Source organism: Sus scrofa, unplaced genomic scaffold, assembly GCF_000003025.6.
Source record: "Sus scrofa isolate TJ Tabasco breed Duroc unplaced genomic scaffold, Sscrofa11.1 Contig944, whole genome shotgun sequence".
Classification (NCBI taxonomy): domain Eukaryota; kingdom Metazoa; phylum Chordata; class Mammalia; order Artiodactyla; family Suidae; genus Sus; species Sus scrofa.
Window position 1 is genome coordinate 596870 of NW_018085356.1, and position 19571 is coordinate 616440.

Sequence of the window (19571 nt, forward strand, 5' to 3'; positions counted from 1 at the left end):
GCTGCTCGCGCGGGCCCCCGAACTGCAGCAGCGCCACGCGCGCGTTGAGCGGGTCGTCGTCCCTGCGCGCCAGCGTCAGCCTCCGGGACACGTCCTCCACGAAGCGCTGCGCCTTGTGGAAGTTCTGCTCGCCCAGCCGCTCGGAGCCGTCCAGCAGGAAGACGATGTCCACGGGCCGCTGCGTGCACTGGGCCACGTACAACTCTGGGGGCGAGACGGTGTGGTGCGCGGGCGACCCGGGCGAGGCGCCGCCGCTCCGCCCCGGCCACGCCCGCTCTGGCCACGCCCCGGGCCCGCCTCCTCCGCCCAACTCCGCCCAAGGTCGGGCGTGGCTGGGAGACTCCCCCCAGCGCCCAGGACGGGGGTCTGGTGTCCCACTGGCTTCCCTGGGACCCACATCATCTCTCCTGGTTGTGCTCCCACCAGGAAATGTCCCCAGACCTGAGGCTGAGGGCCTCTTCCCACCCTCCCAGCACCATCAGCCTCCTCCAGGCTCCTGCCGACAAGCAGGAAGGGTCAGTAAAGCCACTTCTTTTGGCCCAAGAATTGGATGTGCCCCAAAGGGCCACGATCCACAGGAGTGGGCGGGGGGGAGAAGCCGTCATCTTATCTGTGACTGTGTGAAAAGCACCTCATGAAGATTTGCGACACAGGGACCCATGTTTGGCCGTGAGCCTCTCGGGCCCCCTGCCCGAGGGCTGCGTGGCCTTGGTCACATCTCTCCCAGCCGCGGGAGCATTGGAAAGACAATAGGCCGTATCCCCTCTGACCGGACAAGGCTTTGGTGGGCAGTGGGCACAGGTGACTCAGTTACCTAAGGAGGCTTTTTTCCCCATCTAGGCAGTCACTAGCCCTGAACATGCTGGATGGTGTGGGGGCAAGGCTGCAGCCAGGGCTGAGGCTGGGCCACTGCACAGCCTGAACACCCACTCTGCACACACGTGGGACCATGGCTGGGTCTTGCCCATGCTGCAGGAACCTGCAGCCAAGCCCCTCCCCAGTCACGGCCAAGATCTTAAGCCCAACCTCCACGGTGGCTGCGCAGGGACGGGGCTGGTCCTCAGACCCACCTGCACCCCTCCTGACCTGGGCGGGAAAGGACTCTGCTCACAGCCCAGCTGTGCTGACCTAAGACCAGGAATGCAGAGATCCTATCGGAAGGAGGTCCTGACCCACTGCCACCGAATAGAGGGGCTCAGGATTCTGCTTGGGCCCCACAGGCACTGGGGGACCCCCTACGTGGGGGACCCCTGAGGTCCAGGCAAGCAGGCAGCCGTTCATCCCAACAAGTCGTGGACCACAGCACGCATTCGCACTCCCTGCTTGTCAGCGTTTATAGAACGTTAGAGATGTGCTCATAGCCCCCGAGGGACACTACTGGGCATGTGGCCCCGAGCACCAGGCCACCCGCAGAGAAAGCCAGGCCTTCTGGCAGGTGATTTTTTGTGTTTTAAGGAGCTTATTCTTGGGGCAGCTTATTTTGGCGGCGGTGCAGAGGACCCACACAGCTTGGGGCTGGCGCTGCCTGGCAAGCTCCCCGAATGCCCCTGGACTGTGACACCCCTGTGAGCAGAGCCAGACATGCAGGGCTGCAGGTTTGGGGAGCGTTTTCCTCAATGTATCAACCTAGGAGCCCAGAGAAACGTACGGGGGGAGGCGGGCACAGAGGCCAGAGGTGAAGCGGGAGCCTGGGGTTGTTTATGAGGCTCTGCTCTTCCTTTTGGCTAAACGATGGCGCCCGAAGGATGCCTGCGGCCTAATCCTGGAGCCTGTGGCCACAACCTCAGATGACAAGGGGACTCTGCAGGTGGGATTAAGTTACAGCCTTCGAGTGGGGAGGCCACCCTGGATTACCGGGTCCTAAATACCACAAGCGTCCCTGTAGGGGAGAGAAGGAGAGGCTGGGCTATGAAGGGGGAGGCCCTGTGACCATAGAGGCAGAGGCAGGAGCTGGAGAGGCAGGAAGGACCCTCCCCTGGAGGTCCAGAGGGTGCGTGGCCCAGGGCCACCTTGCTTTTGGACTTCCGGCTTCCAGACTGGGAATAGCTTCCTGCCGTCCTAAGCCCCACAGCATAAGGTGGGCAGCCCCTGGGAGCTAATGCAGCCGGGTGGGGCTGTGCCCCATGGCTTCAGCAGAGCGCCAGCACGGTCTCGGGGTCCCCCACGATGTCCCTGTGCACCAGCTTAAAGGTGTCAATGAACAGGTCCATCCAGTCCTGCCGCTCGCCTCCCGTGGCGAACTTGGCCCGCTCCGCGGTGTAGACCAGCACGGCCACCAGCCTGGAGTAGGCGGCTGGGTCCTGCGTGAGCTCCGTGGCGTTTAGCAACTGCTGGATCAGGGGGATGGTCTTGGGGAAGGGGGCGTCCGGGCCCTCTTCCGTGCGGAGGAAGGCGACCGGGGGCTCGCCGCCAGGCCACGCTCCATCTGCGGGGGATTCCAGAGAAGGCTTTAAGGGACCTGGTCGGCGAGAGCGGGCCTCCAGTCGCCTCTGTCCTCGGAGACGAGGAGGGACCAAAGCCAGGCAGGTGGACTAGGCTCAGTGAGGGGGTCGGACAAGGAGTGGGGGTAGGGCCGCAGCTCCCCGACTGTTGCCAAGAGTGCCAAAGCTAAATGAATGTGGCTTTGGGGAGCCAGGAGCAAGGCACAGCCCCTAGGAGATGGGGTGCAGAAGCTCGGAAAACCCGCAAAACTCAAGACTCTCAACCGCTGCTGAGACTGAGGGCGCCCTGGCGGCTGCGGGCTGCTCAAGGCCCCGCCCCTGGGAGACTCCGCCCCCTTAGGATGCTGGGCGCTGCCAGGAGAACTTCCGGCTTGTTCCCGCCCAGACCTGGGGATGGGCAGGTGGGCCCTGGACCTCCTCATAGGGCAGTTTCTTTAGACGATTTGGGATTACACATCCTCCTCCGCTCTTTAGAAGTGAATCTCTGCCCAGAGCCATGTCCCCGGGACCAGGGAGCAAAGACTCAGCCAGCCGCCTAAGCCACCCCCCACCCCCCGCCACTGCTCCCTGACTTGAGCGTGCCCCTGGGATGCCCTGTTAGCTCACCTAGGGAGCCTGGCCCATTCCCCCGCCTGCCCTGTGCCCTGCTTTCAGGGCGCCCAGCCTTCCAGAGGCCCTGCCTGGGTTTGGGGAGCTGGGCTCAGGTTTCCCCGGCCCTCCCTCCTGCAGCAGCTGTCGGTTGAGGAAGGAAATCTGCCTTGGCCGCCTTGGACCGGGGTCTGGCCTCATGGTTCTTCCCCAGCTGGGCTGCCCCCCCCCCCGGCCTGGTCCAAGCCCAGATGTGGCTGAGCCTCTAGGTAGATGGGGCCATTTGGGCCAGAAGGTCAGGGCCATGTCAGAGCTGGCAGCATCCACCCAGTGCCCCGTTTGCTCAGCCCTCAGCCGGCCAGAGTCCACTTGTGTCAAGCAGGTTGTTTGTTAAAAGCGTACTCTGTAGTGACACCTGCTTTCTCTCCCTGTGGTCACTGTGTCTAATTGGAAATTTCTAGTCACTTTAAAGGAGAACGAGAGTGTGAGTTTCATAGAGGGGGTGGTTAGGAGAAGGGGGAGGGCTCTCTAAGGGCGCTGTTCCCTTTCACCGTCGGTCCTGGGGGCTCAGGGGAAGCGAGAGCACAGTGCTGGGGACCAGTGTGACTCTGACATCAAAACCAGACAAAGACACATCACCAGAAAGCGCGCTAATGCCAAGATCACTCATGAACACAGAGGCAAAAATCCCCGACAGCATATTAGCAATTGAAGCCAACCATGTATATAAAAAACATGCATACACCACGACCCAGTGGGGTGTATCCTCGGTCTGTATGGCTGGTCAACACTCAAAAATCAATGAACAGACTACATCCCATCAAGAAGCTGAAGAAGAAAACCCACCTGATCTTATCAACAGGTGCAGAGAGAGCATCCCACATGCATTTATGATAAAGACTCAGTAACTGGAACGGGGACGGCCTCAGCTGGATAAGGAGGGTCCACAGAGAACCTCAGCTAACTTCGCCCATGGCGAGAAACCTGAAGCTTCCCCTCCAGGAGCACCGCTGGGCCCTGGGACCAGGGGCTGGGGTCAGGTTTCTGCCCTTCAGGGACAAGCTGACTGTGGGGCCCCATCCTGGAAGGACCCAGGCGCCCTAGGGGCAGGGGCACAGCTCAGCCCCTTCGCCCTCGTGAAGACTGGGGTGGGTGCTCTTGGGCCAGCCCTGGGGTTCGGGGTGGCTCTGGGCACCACACGCAGCCATCTTCTGGGGACCCCAGGCCAGGTCATCTCTGGGATGAGCCCACAGCCTGCCAATGGCCACGGAGTGGTCACTGGTACAACCTCAGTGAGCATTTCCTTGGAAGTTCTCTGTCAGAACAACTGCGGGGACCCCGTCCCCAGCTCCGCACACTCCCTCAGCCTGCCTCTGAACCTGCCCAGGGGGCCCACCTGACCCCTGAGAGGCCTGCCCAGACGTTCACGTCGTGGCAGACACGGATGCGGACACAGGCCATGCAGTTCCCATCAGTGCTAGACCTGCCCACACATCCCAGCCCAGCCCGGCATGGCAGCCCCCACCAGAGGCCCATCTCAATGCTTCTAGGACAGGCTGGGCACCCACAACAAGCGGGAGGGTCGAGGGCTGGCTCCAGGACGTGGGCTGGCAAGGGCAGGCTGCCACAGGGCACCTCCATGGGCTCCATGGCCTGGTCATTGCAGCAGAGCCACAGAGGCAGCAGCAGGCTGATGCCATCCTGCCCCGAGGGACCCCTTCGGGGCAGCCTCTGTGGGGCCCCTGTCTCCCACATTAGTGCAAGCACATTGGGTGGGGTTTATGGCCCCTTAAATGAGTCTGCTCCCAGAGGGACAAGCGGACCACAGCAGAGGCAGTGGCTTGGCCATCAGGGCCAGCTGTCAATTGCCCACCGTGGCTGGTGACATGCTTGCTTCCACGAGGGTTTAAGAGCAACCATTTCATTTACTGTGTCCAGGGCTTCTGCCTGGGGGAGCTGGGATGGCCCTGGGGTGTCTGTCCCTCCGGGACACATACAGTAGATCTGGGTTCAAGACCAGCAGCTCCAGAGCCCAGCACAGTGCTGGGATGGCAGCGCCACTTCCCACGTGGGCCAGGTGGGAAGTACTCCCAGCCCCCTCCTCGGAAGCACTGGGGTCTAGGAAGTTGAATGCACACATCTGGATTCTGAGGTTTCTCTCTGGGGGGGGGCTGCAGTGGCACTTTCTGGGGTCCCTGCAGGCCCTCCCCCCAGGGCAGCGGGCGTGCCTGAGGGGCGCTCAGCAGCACCGGCCTTACCTGTTTGGCAGGGAAGGTCGGGGCACACGATCTGGGGGTCTAGGAGAGAGGAAAAGAGGTGGGTCGGGGGGCGCCCCAGCGGCCTGGGGCGCCCCCAGCTGCCCCTTCGCACAGACGCCCCACTCACCTGGGCACAGGACGTCCTCCATGTCGTCGATGAACTTCTCCGCCACCAGGTCGGAGAAGAGCGTCATGTTTCGCACCTGCTGCGGCTTGTCGCAGGCGATGGAGTACAGGTTCTCGCTCTCGTGCTTCTCGTGGAACATGTCCCCGATGCCGATGGCCGTCACCGTGACGTCGTGGTTGCACAGCGCGCGCAGGTTGAGGTCATCGTCCCGGGGGTCGTGGCGGCCGTCGGTGATGACCACGGCGAACACGCGCGTCTTCTGGCGCCGGCTCTCCTTGATGAGCTTGTTGTAGGCGAACTTGAGCGCCGAGGGCGTCCAGGTGCCGCCGGCGATCCACTCGAGGTTCTTGACGGCCTCCTTGAAGCTGGACAGCGAGTCGATGCGCTCGTCGTCCAGCTGGATGGCTTCGAAGGTGCCCTCGTGGCTGTACTGCACGACACCCACGCGGGTCCCTGCGGGGGCAGCACAGACGTGAGGGGAGGCCCTCGGCAGAGCTAAGACGCCCTCTGAGGTCCTCCCCTTGGACTTCTGTCGTCCACGCGCTCTCATGGCGGATCTCAGGCGACCTGCCCCCTGGCGCCTCTGCTCAAGAAAGCGGCCAGGAGCCTGGCTGCCAGGCCGCGCCCTTCCCCCTAACGGCAGTGCAGCTGACCCGTCTCCGACTTGGGGTCCTTGGCGATGGCCCCCAGCCTGTTGACCACGTTGATGACGAAGTTCTTCTCGAGGGTGAAGTTGGTGTAGCCGATGCTCTCAGAGCTGTCGATGACGAACACCACTCCAGGGCGCCGCAGCGCTTCTCACAGTCTGCGGGTGGGGCGGGCGGGGTGAGCGGAGGGGCGAGGCAGGGGAAGTGGGCGGGGTGAGGGGCGGGGCGGGGCAGGGGGAGGTGGGCGTGGTGAGGGGAGGGGCGGGGTGAGCGGAGGAGTGGGTGAGGGGAGGTGGGCGGGGCGAGCGGGGGGGGGGGGGGGGGGGGGGGGGGGGGCGAGGGGGGGCGGGGGCAGGGGGAGAAGGGCGGGGCGGGGCAGGTGGGCGTGGTGAGGGGGCGGGGCGGGGGGGGGGGGGGGGGGGGGGGCAGGGGAGGTGGGCGGGGTGAGCGGAGGGGCGGGGTGAGCGGAGGGGCGGGGTGAGCGGAGGGGCGGGGGCAGGGGGAGGTGGGCGAGGTGAGCTGAGGAGCCCGGTGAGCAGAGGGGCGGGATGAGTGGGAGGGGTGAGCAGGTGACAGCGCTGATCCCTGGATACTCCCAGACCCCAGGGGTGTGTAGCCAGGGGTGTGGTGGGCAGCAGTGACCGCAAAGGGGAAGGCAGGACTCGGACGGATGGCCCTGACCCCTGGACAAGAGACCTCAAGGACAGAAGTGTCCCAGCCCACAGCGGCCCCGTTCTGCCACCGTGTGGGGGCCTCAACTCACCACAGCATCCACAGGTCTCCCTCACGTAGGTCATGACGTCGCACTCCTGCAACCCAGCGGGGGTGGGGGGGAGGGGAAGGGCTGGGAAAGGCTTCCGCAGGAAGTCTGCCGCCCCTGCCGCCCGCCCTCTGACCCGGCCCTGCCACCGCCCTCTGACCCGGCCCTGCTGCCCTTTCTTTCAGATTTTAGGCGGGAGGTGGACCCTGATTCCATCCCTGACTGACACCTACCGTGAGGCCGGGGTCTCCTGGGGGGCCAGGCTCTCCCTGGAAGAGGAAGGGTGACACTGAGAGGTGACGCTCACCACGACCAAGGCTGGGAGCGCCCGACTTGTTCTCACGTGGCCCCTCCAGGATCCCCCGCCACTGACCACATGGTTGAGGGGGCTTGTTGGCCTGGTTGGCTCTGGGGCTGTGGCCTGAAGGCCGGACGGATGGGTGACTGACTTACCTCTGGTCCTGGGGCTCCTCTCTGCCCCGGGGGCCTGGCTCACCAGGGGGACCAGGATCCGCCTGAGAAGGGAAGAGGGCAGGTGGGCTCCGGCAACGCCCTGGGTGGGCCCGGCACCCGGCCCTGCCCTGGGTGACGGGGCAATGGGGCAGGGGCTACTCACAGGCTCGCCCTTCTGGCCTTTTGTCCCCGGTCTTCCTTTGGAGCCAAAGTCACCTCTGCCCCCCTGCGACACAGGACCCCCCCATTAACAATGCAGAGCTCGGCACTGCTCCCCTCTGCCTCCCAGACCTCCAGGGATCCGCCCGAGAGGGACACGCTTTTTTAGGAGAAACCCGAACTTGGCCGTGGGGGTCGGTCAGATGCGATCCCACAGGCCAAGGTGTTCAGTCTGAAAGAGACTGGCACACGGCTGTTTCCCACCGCTCAGCTCCGGCCGCACGGCATGTACCTCGGGGCCAGGGGGGCCAGGCTCGCCTTTCTCTCCCTGGAAGGAAGCACAGGGGTCCGTCAGCACAGGCTGAGGGCTGCTGCCTCTGCAGCCCCCCCCTCCCCGAGATCTGCAGCCCCTCCCTTCATGGACGGGCAGGTTCTGTTATCAAGGTTTGTAGGCGCCTCGCAGGCTGTGGGGGGACCTGCCTCTGTTCCTGACGGTGCCCCTGGGCGCTCCCGGCCTTGCCCCGGGCCCCAGGCAGGAGGCCCTGGAGGAACTGCCAGGAACCTTCAAGTCAGGAGCCCCCAGACAAAGCCCACCGCCACCCCCAGTCCCTGTCCCATGCCAGACTTACGGGTGCTCCTCGGGGGCCCGGGTAGCTGAATCCAGGCCTGCCGGGGTCTCCCTGGAGGATGGGGGAGGCTGGTCAGGGCAGGTCCAGCGGGAGGGGTGGAGATGGTTGGCTTGACTGAGGGTGGCTGGGGAGGGGCTCGCGTGTGTAGGGCCACTTTGGGGGCCGTGCTACCCCCAAGGGTGAGAACACGGCAGAGGGGTGCTGCCCGGCCCCGTGATGTCTTCCCACACCAAGGGGGCTGGGCCTGCACGTTCCCGGGTGCCTCGCTCAGGCCCCAGGCCCGTCCTGCCAGGTGGGGAGAGGCCTACCTTGGGGCCAGGCTGTCCTGAGTCTCCGCGGGGACCAGCATCGCCGGGGTCTCCCCGAGATCCCTGAGGGCAGAAAAGAAGCGGGGTGGGGGATGGGGGAATGACACATCTAGCTTTGCCCCCACCGGGCAGCACTGCTGCCCCTTGGGGCTGGGCGTCCTGCGGGTCTCCTCTCCTTGTGCCACACCCAGGCTCCCAGGCCCCCACCGCCTCCCCCACCCCTGCTTCTTAGGGCTGGACCCCCTCAGGGCAGGTGAGGGAGTGAGGTGCCCATGGCCCCCCCGTTCTGCTGCCCAAATTTACTCTGGGGACAGTATCTTGCCCGCCTGAGTTTGGGACCCAAGAGGACTGCAGGGCGGGGGAGGGAGATGAGGTCAAAGGGCAGTGAGGGGCCCGGGCCCCACAGCTGTGGGCCCTTCCAGGCGTCCTGCTACCGACCTGCTTCCCGGGCTCTCCAAGAGCTCCCTGGGGGCCTCTGGGTCCAGGCAGGCCTCGGTCTCCCTGGGAAGAAAGGGGCCCTGCTGTCACTCACTGTGGATGCCCGCGGAGGGGGCGGGGGGAGGGCAGAAGAGCGCAAGGGGGTTCTCGGTGCAGCCCCTCCAGCCAGGGGCCTCCGTGATGCCCACCTGCTGCCCCACTTACCTTGGCTCCTTTGCTGCCGACCTCTCCAGCCAGGCCCCGGGGGCCCTCAGGGCCAGGGTCCCCCTGTGGGAAGAGAGGCCCGGTTAGTCTGGGGCACGTCGGGGAGGGGGCATTCGGCTTTCTGGGGACACGAGGCCCAGCCTGCAGAGGGTGATGCTGGAACAGCTGCCCTGCCCACTCAGCCTGGCCCAGCACAGCCGGGGGCGGCCACTCAGTTCCCTGCTTCTGGCCCTTTGCCTGCATTTCAAAGGGAGCGAGCTGCCTCGGGTTCTCCTCCTGCAGCTGCAGAACCGTGGGGGTGTGTGTGCGCATATGCACACATGCTGTGTGTGTCTGTATCGGTATGTGTGTGTGTGCATCTGTATATGGGTGTGTGTGCTGTGTGTGCGCGTCTGTGAGTATGTGTATGTGCTCTGAGTGTGTGGTTGCTGTGTACTGGTGTGTGTGTGTGTGTGTGTCTGTGTGTGTGGGGGGGTGTGTTTGGGTGCTGTGCAGTGGAGCAGTGCGCAGCCTGCACAGCTGTGCATGGTGCGTGTGGAACTGGCCCTGCTCAGGCCCCTGGGCAGGGTGTGCCTTCTGCTGTCCCCGTCCCTGGGGAGTGCCCCCTGATTGCCAGGCCCTGGGGTCGCCTTTGTTCTCCTGGGTGGACTGTGGAGGGGGTGTTGGGACCCCTTGGCACCAAGATGACACCCTGGTAAAGACGCAGACTCGGCCGACAGCACCTGGGGCTCCCACGGAGGGCTCTCACCTTCTCGCCCTTGGGCCATCGCTGCCCGGGCCGCCCTTGTTCCAGGGTCTCCCCTGCGCCCCTGCAAAGAATAGGCATGTGTGTGTGGGGGGGGTCCCTGGTTGGGGGCACACCGAAGCCCCATACTGTTTCCCCCCAAAGGACTTGGGTTTTGGGGTCTGGGGTCTCTCGAGAGCCGCATCCTGGATGCGGGTCAGTTTTGTCCCAGCCGAGACTTCAGGAAATGACGAGGCCTGGTCAGCTTGTAAGTCTGGGAGTTCAGGCATCGTGCCTGGGGCCCAGCTTGGACTGGCTATCCGATAAGTCACCCAGTCCCCTTTCGGATCAGGCCTCGGCACGCGGCCCCTTTGAGGGTCAGCCTGGGACTGGGACCCACCCACCCTGCTGCAGGACACCGGGGGATGGCCGGGTGGGGGCGCTGTGTAGGACCCACAGAGGGTGAGCCTGGGTCCGGGTGGAGCCCTGAGGGGCGCCCTGCGGGGCAAGGTGGGGTCACATCACTGCCACTGGGTGTCCTGCAGGAGTGTGGCTGGGCCTGCAGGCCCATCGTCGGTGGCCCTCCCTCGTGTCTGCTGCCTGGGATGAGGAGGCGCACTGCAGAAGCTGGAGGACGTGGGCTGAGAGGCCCAGAGCGGGGTGCCCTGAGGCGGCCCTGCAGGAGGGTGAGGCGGGGGGCCGGGCCCAGGGGGCAGTGCCCACCCCCCGGCTGCAACAGGGCCTGCAGGCGGTGTGAACTCACCGGCTCGCCTTTGGGTCCTCGGGGCCCAGGCCCGCCCTTGGCCCCCTTCACGCCCGGACTTCCCGGGGATCCGTTGTTGCCTTGGTAACCCTGCGGGGAGGAGACAGCTCCGCTAGGGGACCCCCGGCCACTGTGCGGCTGCCCGTGGGGAGGGCCCGCGCCGAGCGGACTCTCGCCCCGTTTCAGGTGGGACCGCATCTGCCTTGGGGTGCCGTATGCGCCGTGGCCTGGCAGCGGGGACGGGGAGGCTGGCCAGCACTGGGGTGGGGGGCATGAGAGCAGGGACCCGCCGGGAACACTTGCCTTGCTTCCTTTTGCCCCGTTTTCCCCCGGGGGTCCTCTGCGTCCTGGGCGGCCAGCATCCCCCTGCAAGGGTTTGGAGAAATCAGCTTCAGGTCCTTTGGACCCCAGGGGCCAGGCAGAACCCCTCCCAGGTCCGTGGAGCATGGCCCGGTGTGTGGGCACGGCACGGCCCTCTGTCCTGTCTGCTGGGTGTCTCAGCCGGGCCGTCTCCCTCGGGCCTGAAGCTGCAGGAAGGGAGCAGGCCACCCGGGGTGACCCACCCACGGGCTCTGGCCTGCCACCACCCCCCCACCTTGGCCAGACCATCTACCTTGGCACCTTGGTCTCCTCGCTCTCCAGGGCTGCCCGCTTCCCCCACGTAACCGTCGGGGCCCTGAGAGAGGAAGAGGGTTGAGCTGCATGCGGCGCTGGCGTTTTCCCATGAGCTCACGGTGGTGGGGCGGGGAGGAGAGGAGGGGAGGTGGCGGGGGGAGGGAGACCAGCACCCCATTGCTGGATGCGCTGCCACTCCCCACCCCCCAGGGCCTGGGTGGGCGACTGGACAGGCGCAGACATGGGAGCCCCTTGGGACTCTGTAGCAGCCGCTCCACCTGACCCAGGAGACCCCAGGGGGCATCTGTCATGTGTGACCCCAGCCCCGGCTGAACCCTGGAGGGGTCAGGGACAGGCAGAGGAGGGCAGGAGGGAGGAGCTGAGCTGCTGGCTCCCGGGTCCCCCGCTGCAGCCCGCAGGCTGATGACCGCCCTCCCCGCCCTGCCGGCGTCTGGCATCTCCCAGGACCAGCAGTCAAGGCAAAGGTGCAGTGCTGCGCTCACCCGATCGCCGGGGTCGCCCTTGCAGCCAGGAGGTCCAATGCGCCCTAACTTGCCCTGAGGGAGAAGAGGGGGCAGGAAATGCATCAGAGCTAGGTTTCCGGAGACACCACCCCCACGACGTGTGCGCCAATGGTGCCAGTTCTCAGCGTACTGGGCACCAACTGTGGGACGCCTGTGTCAGCAGCTCCACTATCAGGGTGGGGCCTCTGCAGAGGAGGGAGTCCCTGGGGTGGGGGGGGAGCATGGGTGTCTGTGGCGCCCCCTCGCGTGTGCTCACCTGGGATGTGTGTGTGCACGCATGTGACGTGAGTTGTGGCGTGTGGGTGCCCCGTGCATGTGTGAGCCCCCTGCCAGGGCAGAGGTGGGGCCTGCGGGTCAGGCTGGGCTTTCTGCTGGGCTTTCTGCAAGGCTGTGCCCTGCTTTTCAGGCGCAAATGTCCGCTCCAGCTCTTGCAGTGCTCCCACCTGTCCCGGGCCCACTGGGTAGGTGCGGGCTGCGGGCAGTGGCTGGAGGGGCCCGGAGGCCCAGCCCTGGCAGGACCCGAGGGTCATGAGACAGTCGTGGGCATTCCTATGACCTGGAAGTGCCTTGGGCACCCCTGCCCCACCCATGCACAGAGCCCCGGGCGCACTGTACCTTCTGACCATCGGTCCCGTTCTTGCCGGCCAGGCCGGGGGCGCCCTGGAGGAGAGGGGAGGAGGACTCCGTCAGCCCCCGCGGCCCTTCCTTCCCAGCAGTGTCCCCCCCGCCCCCCCGCACACCCGTCTGCTCACCTTCCTCCCATCGGCTCCAAACTCGCCCTGCGCAGGATGAAGGAGGCCCGTTAGCTGTGCGTCTTCACATCACGGCTGCCACTGCCTCGGGGCCCAAGTCTGTCCTCGGACCACACACGAGGCCAGAGGGGCCCCAGAAGGCCACCAGCAGCAGCACGACGCTGCCGAGGGGGTTAGGGCCGGGGCTCCCAGGGCCATGCGAGGTCTGGCCACCCAGAGTCTACTCACCTTCTCTCCTTTGAAACCAGGAACCCCCTGAGGTGGGGAGGAGAGAGAAGCAGCGTTACTGGTCTGTGCGCTGGTGCCCGCGGGCCCCGGGGCAGGGGGCAGGGCCGACATCAGGCGGTGGGGGGTGGCGGGGTGAGGAGAGAGCAGGGCTCAGGCTGGACGCTCGCTTTGGGGACAGCGGCGTCGGAAATACCGAGAAGGTTCACGTCCTCAGGCCGGGGGCGGGGATGGAGGGCTGCCCAGACACACCCTGACCGGCAGCTGGCCTCTCCTGGAGCCACGCAGCCCTTGGCTTGTCCCCGTGTCCCCAGCCACCCAGGCGGGGCCGGCAGCAACTTGCCTTGGGTCCTGGGAATCCAATGGGGCCTTCGATGCCTGGATCTCCCTGTGGAAGAACAAGGGGCCGTGGCTATAACCCCAGCCCTGGGCGCTGGGCCACCGGTGGGGCAGGACGGACACTAGCTCACCTGTCGCCCCTTCTGTCCAGGTTCTCCGGGCTCACCCATGTTGCCCTTGGCACCCTAGAAGCAGACAACAGAAAAAGGAGTAAACGGGGTGAGGGGGCGGGGCGGGCTGGGCCACCAGGGACCCCTCGCGGCTCCGGGGAGGTGGAAGAGTGGCGTCCTGGGTCAGTGTGGCCAGAGCTGCTGGCCCCACTCAGGTGACGATGACAATGCCACACTGAGAGATCCCAGAGTTGGGTCAGCTGACCCCAAGACTCCAGGTCTCCATCAGGACAGGGCCGCTTTGACCCTGACCGACGGCTCTCGGAGAAGCCACCCTGCGGGCAGCGCTGGGGTGGCAGCGCCCGGACTGGCCTGCAGGGCCCCGCCTCTGTGGCCGGCCTGGACCGTGCCCACCTCTCATGTCACGACATCAGATCTTCTAGACCTGGAGGGCAGCGAAGGAACTTGCCTTCCGCAGGCCGGGGCTTTAGGAAGCCTTGCGAAGCCCACGCTCCTTGGAATGAAGGGTTTAACGATGGACTGTATTACGCACAGGCACCTATGTGTTAATACGCTTCCAGTTTCAGTCTGAGACGGGGAGGAGGGAGACGTGCTCAGGGAGGAAGGAGCGGGGAAAAGAATGGGAACAGACACAGGCGCGGTGGGCGGGTGGAGGCCTCTCAACCGCCGCGCCCTGGTCAGGGCTCCTTCTGTGCTCCTGCTCCATCTCTGCCCCCCAGATGCTAACCACGGAGCTCCCTGCGGCAGCTTCCAGCAACGCCAACCACGGGGACCAGAGTCACAGCCCTGCCATGCGGCCACAGCCCCTCCAGCGGCTAATTCATCCCTGGCCCAGGACTGGAGTGGCCAGGGAGGGAGTGGGAGTGTCTAGGCGGCAGCCTGGAAGCCAAGCATCTACACAACTCTCCTGAACTTAGGAAAAAGCATCTTGGGGAGTTCCTGTTGTGGCGCAGTGGACACGAATCCGACTAGTCCATGAGGACGTGGGTTTGATCCCTGGCCCCGCTCAGTGGGTTAAGGATCTGGTGTTGCCATGAGCTGTGGTGTAGGTTGCAGACGTGGCTCGGATCTGGCATGGCTGTGGCTGTGGTGTAGGCCGGCAGCTGCAGCTCTGATTTGACCCCTAGCCTGGGAACCTCCACATGCAGCAGGTGGGGCCCTAAAAAGCAAAAAAAGAAAAAAAAAGCAAAAAGCCTGCTGGTAATAACTTCTCCTGTAACAGTATTTTCAATGGCGCTCATCTCCTCAGGGTTGCTTTCCCCTCTCTTTCTTTTCTTTACGATTTTCGACACGAATCGTTGGTGCTTCTGACGCTCCGACACTAATTTTGGAAGGACTTCATTTATATACCTCCGTTGCTACGAAAATGCAGCGCCAACCTGACCCCTTAAAGCCTACTTATTTGGAGTTCCCGGTGTGGCGTAGTGGGTTAAGATTCCGACTGCAGTGGCGCAGGTTGCTGCAGAGGCATGGGGTTCAAACCCCAGCCCTTCACAGTGGGTTAAAGGATCTGGTGTGGCTCTGGCTGCGGCGTAGGTCCCGGTTGCGGCTCAGATTCAATCGCCGGCCCGGGAACTTCCATTTGCTGCAGGTGCAGCCATTAAAGACACCCAAGCTAATCAGTGACAAGAGCGGGTGCCCCGTGCGAATCAACCTCCCGTTAGTTTATGTACTTGGCATGCTTGCTTACAGGAGTATTTTTTTTTCATTTTTTTTTTTTATTACTCAAATGAATTTATCACATCTGTAGTTACAGGAGTATTTTTTGGGCAAAATCTTAAAAAGTGTTTGTACTTTTCTCAAAATGCCATATAAAAGGAGGCTGATAAAAACTGAATTTTGGTTCCTCCAAGGTGAGAAGCGGGGGGTCCATCTGAGGTGCAGTAGTCCCAGATTTGGAGTTCAGGAGAGGTCAGGCCTTTCCTGCAGTGCAGACACCCCGGGGAGTCTGGGCGCCTTACCTTCTGGCCGCGGTAGCCCTTTGGGCCGGGGGGCCCCGGGATCTCCAGGCAGCTCACCTTGTAGCACTGAAACAGGAAGCAGGGGCAGCACGTGAGGCCACGAGTCCCAGGAGGGAGGGAGCGGGGAGCCCGCAGCCTCGGGACGCTGGGCCGTCCTGAGCTTGGGGCTGCATGAAGAAGCAGGCTTCGGAGGCACCCAGGAGGCCCCCGTGCCCACCAGGGGTGGGGGTCAGGGGTCCACACGAGTGCTCTGGCCAAGTTTTGAAGTCGAGGCTGGGTTAGGCGGGGACCAGCAGTGGGAGGGTTACATCATCGACGGTCAGTCCGCCCTCAGGCCTGCACATTAAACCGTCGTGGTTCTGAGCAGCTGCGCCAAGGAAGGGTGGGCCTGCAGAAGCCCGGGCCATGGACGAAGGTGCACCTGGGGCCTGGAGCTGCAGGTCCCGCGCTGGGCACCCGGCTCAGGGGGACGGTGCCCATCGGCCCAGAGCACAGCCCTCAGCCTCGACGGCCACCCCCCCCACCCTGGCGTGGGCTCCACAGACGCGCCGCATGCCGACCTCCCGGGTTTAAGCAGCGTGGTTTGGCCCCTGGTCTAGATGGGGGTCCCAGGCCCCACATGGCGCAGAGGGGCCCGGCTCCCTCCCTCCTCTCACTGTCCAGCCCCCGGGGGATGGTCTCTGCTGGGTCAGCGCCGCAGAGGCCGGGCAGCTCCCAGCGGGGCCGCGGGAACGGAGGTGCCCTCACCTCTCCGTAGGCTTCATGTTTCTGCGGAAAAGACAGAAAGACCCTGGTTAGCAGGGAGCCAGAAGTGCGGTCCCCTCGGAGTCTGGGCGGGGACCCGGCCAGGGCTCACCCCCTTCAGTCGCCTCCCTCAGGGCGTGACCGGGGCCGGGCAGTGGACTGGGGCTCGCCCGCGGGGTCTGGGGACCCCGCCCTCCGTCCCTGCCGCCGCCGGCGGGCGGGCGGCCCGGCAGCTCACCATGACCTTGATGATGCGGTTGATGGTGTCCTGGTCGATCTCCGTGGAGTCGGAGCGCATGGTGGCGTAGTTGTTGCGGTAGAGCTCGTGCGGCGTGCTGGCGATGTCCCGCAGGCCCTGCTCGTTCAGCTGCAGGTTGGGGGGCACCGCGAAGAGCCGGATGCCCTCCTCCCGGGCCCGCTCGGCCTGCAGCTTGATGCCCCCGCAGGGACTGCCGGTGACGTGGCCGTCGGTGATGACCACGGCGAAGTTGACCTTCACCTTGCCCACGTGCCGCCGGACCTCCTGGGTCATGTTGGACAGCATGCAGTCGGTGAAGGTGCCCCGGCGGAAGGAGCTGATGCTCTGCAGGCTCTTGGTGAAGGAGGCCCGGTCGCTGCCCGGCGGGCTGAACACCTCCACCAGGTCGGAGAAGTGCAGGCCGCCGTAGCGCCAGCTCAGGGCCACCTGGTCCAGGTAGAGCTCGTCCTGCAGCTGGCTGATGAACTGCAGCACGAACTGCTGCATGTGGGAGAGCAGGCTGTCGGTGGGGGACTGCATGGTGACGCTCTCCGACGTGTCCAGCACGAAGTACACGTGGATCGGGCAGTCGGCCTTCTCTGCGGGCACGCACGAGTCACCGGGGCCAGGCCCGTGGTTGTCCTGGTTCGGCCCCGCCCGCCCCTGCCCCCCCCACCCCCACTGTGGCGCCCACACGGTGGTACCTGGGCAGCTGTTCCTGTCGGAGGTGCCTGGGGCGATGACCTCCTGCTGCTGGGCGTGGACGGCCCCCAGGAGCCCCCAGAGCAGGAGGGCGGAGCAGGGGCTGTGGAGCATCTTGGCGGCACCCGTGCGCCCTGACATCCTGCAACAGGAAGAAGCTGTGCTGCAGACCGTGGCCACTGCACGCCAAGTCCCCTGCCCTCCTGGAGCAGCACGCGCGGCGGCCAGCCGGCACCTGGGCTCGGGGCGGGGCCGCAGACGTAGGTGGGTGCAGAGGCCACGGGCTCTGGGCTCCTTTCTGTGGGATGTTCGCGGCCCTCCCCGCCACCCCACGCCTGAGGGGACTCTCTGCGGGAGGGCGAGGAAGGGGCCTGTCGCCCTGCTGTTCTGGTGGGGACCCTGCAACCTGGTTCACACAAACCCCCACTGCCCCTCGGAGCCCCTGGAACAGAGGGTGAAGCTGCTGAAGACACAGACCCGCTGCGGGCTCAGGGCCCTGCCGGCAGCCTGGGCCGCACGGCTGGGCGAGAGGTGGTGCCTGGAGAGTCGGCGGGGAAGCGGAGGCGTCGGGGCACCCTGGTCAGTCTTCCTGGTGATGCCCTCAGCACTGTGGAAACCTCACACTGCTGAGAGGAGGTACATTCGTGGGGCAGGTGTTACTACACTCGGGCTTAAGGTGAGACGGGCTATCCTGACATAGTCAGGGGTGAACAGGTCCTGGTCCTGCCTCCCCTGGGCATGGGGTCACGGTTAGCTTAAGAGCTAGCTTGTGACTCTGCAGTTAGCAGTCATGACTGCGGGGAGCCGAGAAGATACAAGGAGCCGAGGAAGGCAGTTTGCCTGAACGGTGCAAAACCGAGGGCAGGCTCCTAATCAGACAAAGGGGCCTGCCTGAACGGTGCAAGCCGAGGGTGGGCTTCTGGTCAGGATAGAAGCCTGCCTGTACGGTGAAAAACCGAGGGCAGGCTGAAGCCTGCCTGTGCGGTGCAAGCCCAGGGCAGGCCTCAGGTTACGCGGCTCTCACGTTGATGCTGATGGGGAAGAACTGGGGCTTCCCGGGAAAACAATTTCCACGTTTGCGGCGAGAACATGGATTGTTTCTGGGTGACCCAGTCGTTCCTGCTGCTTTATCTGTTATTCAGTTTTCCTCAGACTTTCCTGATTATTTGCTTATCATTCTTATTTCCCATTCTTATTTTCCTGTGGTGATTTGCGATTTAACAAAATTACAACAATAATATAACAAGAATTTCATCCTGGAGGACTTTCCCCTATTCAAATCCAACTTAATTAAAACATAGTGTTTATCTACTAACTAGTTATACAGCACACTTTAGAGTTAGGATTTTAATGAGGTCTATAGAAGTTAGACATATATTATTCTTGATCAAAAGAAACCCAGCTGTGAGTTTTGTCCTTGAGTTTAGAAACTTTTAGCGGTAGCTGGCTAAGTTGATTTGTATGTTCCCACACTGTCTCCCTGCCAAGAACGCTTTGAAGATAGACACTAGTCTGAAGACGGGATTTTTGCGTCTGTAGCTTCAGCTTGTGGGAACTGGCTGCCATGAGATGGTTTGTGCTGGGTCTCCTCCTTCCCACATGATAGGCTGCACCTGTTTGTCCTTGAATTGTACTCACTCCATTTACTTCAGTTGAAGATTTTAAAACATGACGTATTGCTACTGTACCATGTGACCAAAAAACAAAGCCTAATAGTTATCCAACGTACTTTTAACACTGTGATGTAATCTGTAGTGAAAAACTGTCTATATAATCAACCACTTATGCCAATAAACTCTGAGCAGTCCAGCGCCCTGAAAGAAGGGACAAAGAGGCTGCCTCCGTTGCAAAAGCCAACGCCGTTCATTCCCTGGTTGCTGGAGCTGCCCTCCGGCACATGACCCTGCAGGGTGCCAACAGTCGCTAAGATTAAAGTGAACTCAGTGGGAACGTCAGGAAATCCAGGAGGGCTTCCTGCAGGAGGTGATAGATATGCCCAGACTGAGGGAAGTGCTGAGAGGAAGGGAGCTCCTGGCTGAGAGGAGGCTGGTTTAGGGCGGCTGGGGGGCCAACACGCAATTGGGGTGGGAGCTAACAAGGTGGGTCCAGGGGCTCTGAGGCACCTGGAAGCCAAAGGGAGTCAGAGCCGAGGGTCCAGAGCCATCAACACTGGTGAGGGCCACTCTGGGACCCTAGTCAGGGGCCAGTCAGGGCCGAGCACTGGGATGTGGGCACAGCTTCGTCCTCCATGACCCCTGACCCTGCTGCCCCACGGGGGAGAGACCCCGGCAAGGGCGCCATGAGTCCTACCAGATCCTGTCCCCTGCAGGTGACGGAGGAGGGAACCGAGGCACCAGGGAGACTGCGCCCAGCTTGGCACTGTTCTCCACGTGTGCATGCACACACACCACACTGCACACATAGCACACACTCCCATACACACATACCACACACTAACACTCACACCACACACACACACACACAAACACCCCCCCACACACCACACCACACAATCATACACCTCACACTGCACACTAACGCACATATGATAAACTGCACCGGGTGGAAAATCTTTCTCTCAAATGTAATGAAAAATTCTAAAAATATCTACCCGGGGGGAGAGCACAATAGCAACACTAAAATAGAGAAAAACGCCCATCATTTTGGCCTGGGGTATGCAGCCTCCAAGGGGGCCCTAATGCCTCTGGCTGGCAGAGATTCCTGCCCTTAGTGTCTCTTCACACACTGAGGTGTCACTGGCCTGTGTCCCCAACAGGGTAATGCAGAAGTGCCGGCGCTGGGTCATAAAAGCCAGGGGGGCTTCTGCCTGGTTCTCCCTTG

At 63.5% G+C, this 19571-nt stretch overlaps 1 protein-coding gene across 1 annotated transcript in view; it reads right to left on the bottom strand.

The window, feature by feature from the left end:
- Positions 1-19571, bottom strand: part of COL6A2 (collagen type VI alpha 2 chain) — a 34765-nt gene that overhangs the window by 1399 nt on the left and 13795 nt on the right. Inside the window, 30 exon segments of the mRNA XM_021082499.1 lie at positions 1-204; positions 5288-5326; positions 5415-5867; positions 6068-6193; positions 6196-6219; positions 6825-6870; positions 7055-7090; positions 7275-7297; positions 7300-7336; positions 7438-7500; positions 7726-7761; positions 8063-8113; positions 8371-8433; positions 8809-8871; positions 9013-9075; positions 9761-9797; positions 9799-9821; positions 10500-10589; positions 10803-10865; positions 11113-11175; positions 11618-11671; positions 12254-12298; positions 12391-12417; positions 12619-12645; positions 12959-13003; positions 13086-13139; positions 15047-15112; positions 15794-15814; positions 16029-16627; positions 16733-16872. Of these exon segments, the coding sequence (XP_020938158.1) occupies positions 1-204; positions 5288-5326; positions 5415-5867; positions 6068-6193; positions 6196-6219; positions 6825-6870; positions 7055-7090; positions 7275-7297; positions 7300-7336; positions 7438-7500; positions 7726-7761; positions 8063-8113; positions 8371-8433; positions 8809-8871; positions 9013-9075; positions 9761-9797; positions 9799-9821; positions 10500-10589; positions 10803-10865; positions 11113-11175; positions 11618-11671; positions 12254-12298; positions 12391-12417; positions 12619-12645; positions 12959-13003; positions 13086-13139; positions 15047-15112; positions 15794-15814; positions 16029-16627; positions 16733-16871 (2680 nt within the window). The 5' untranslated portion in view covers position 16872.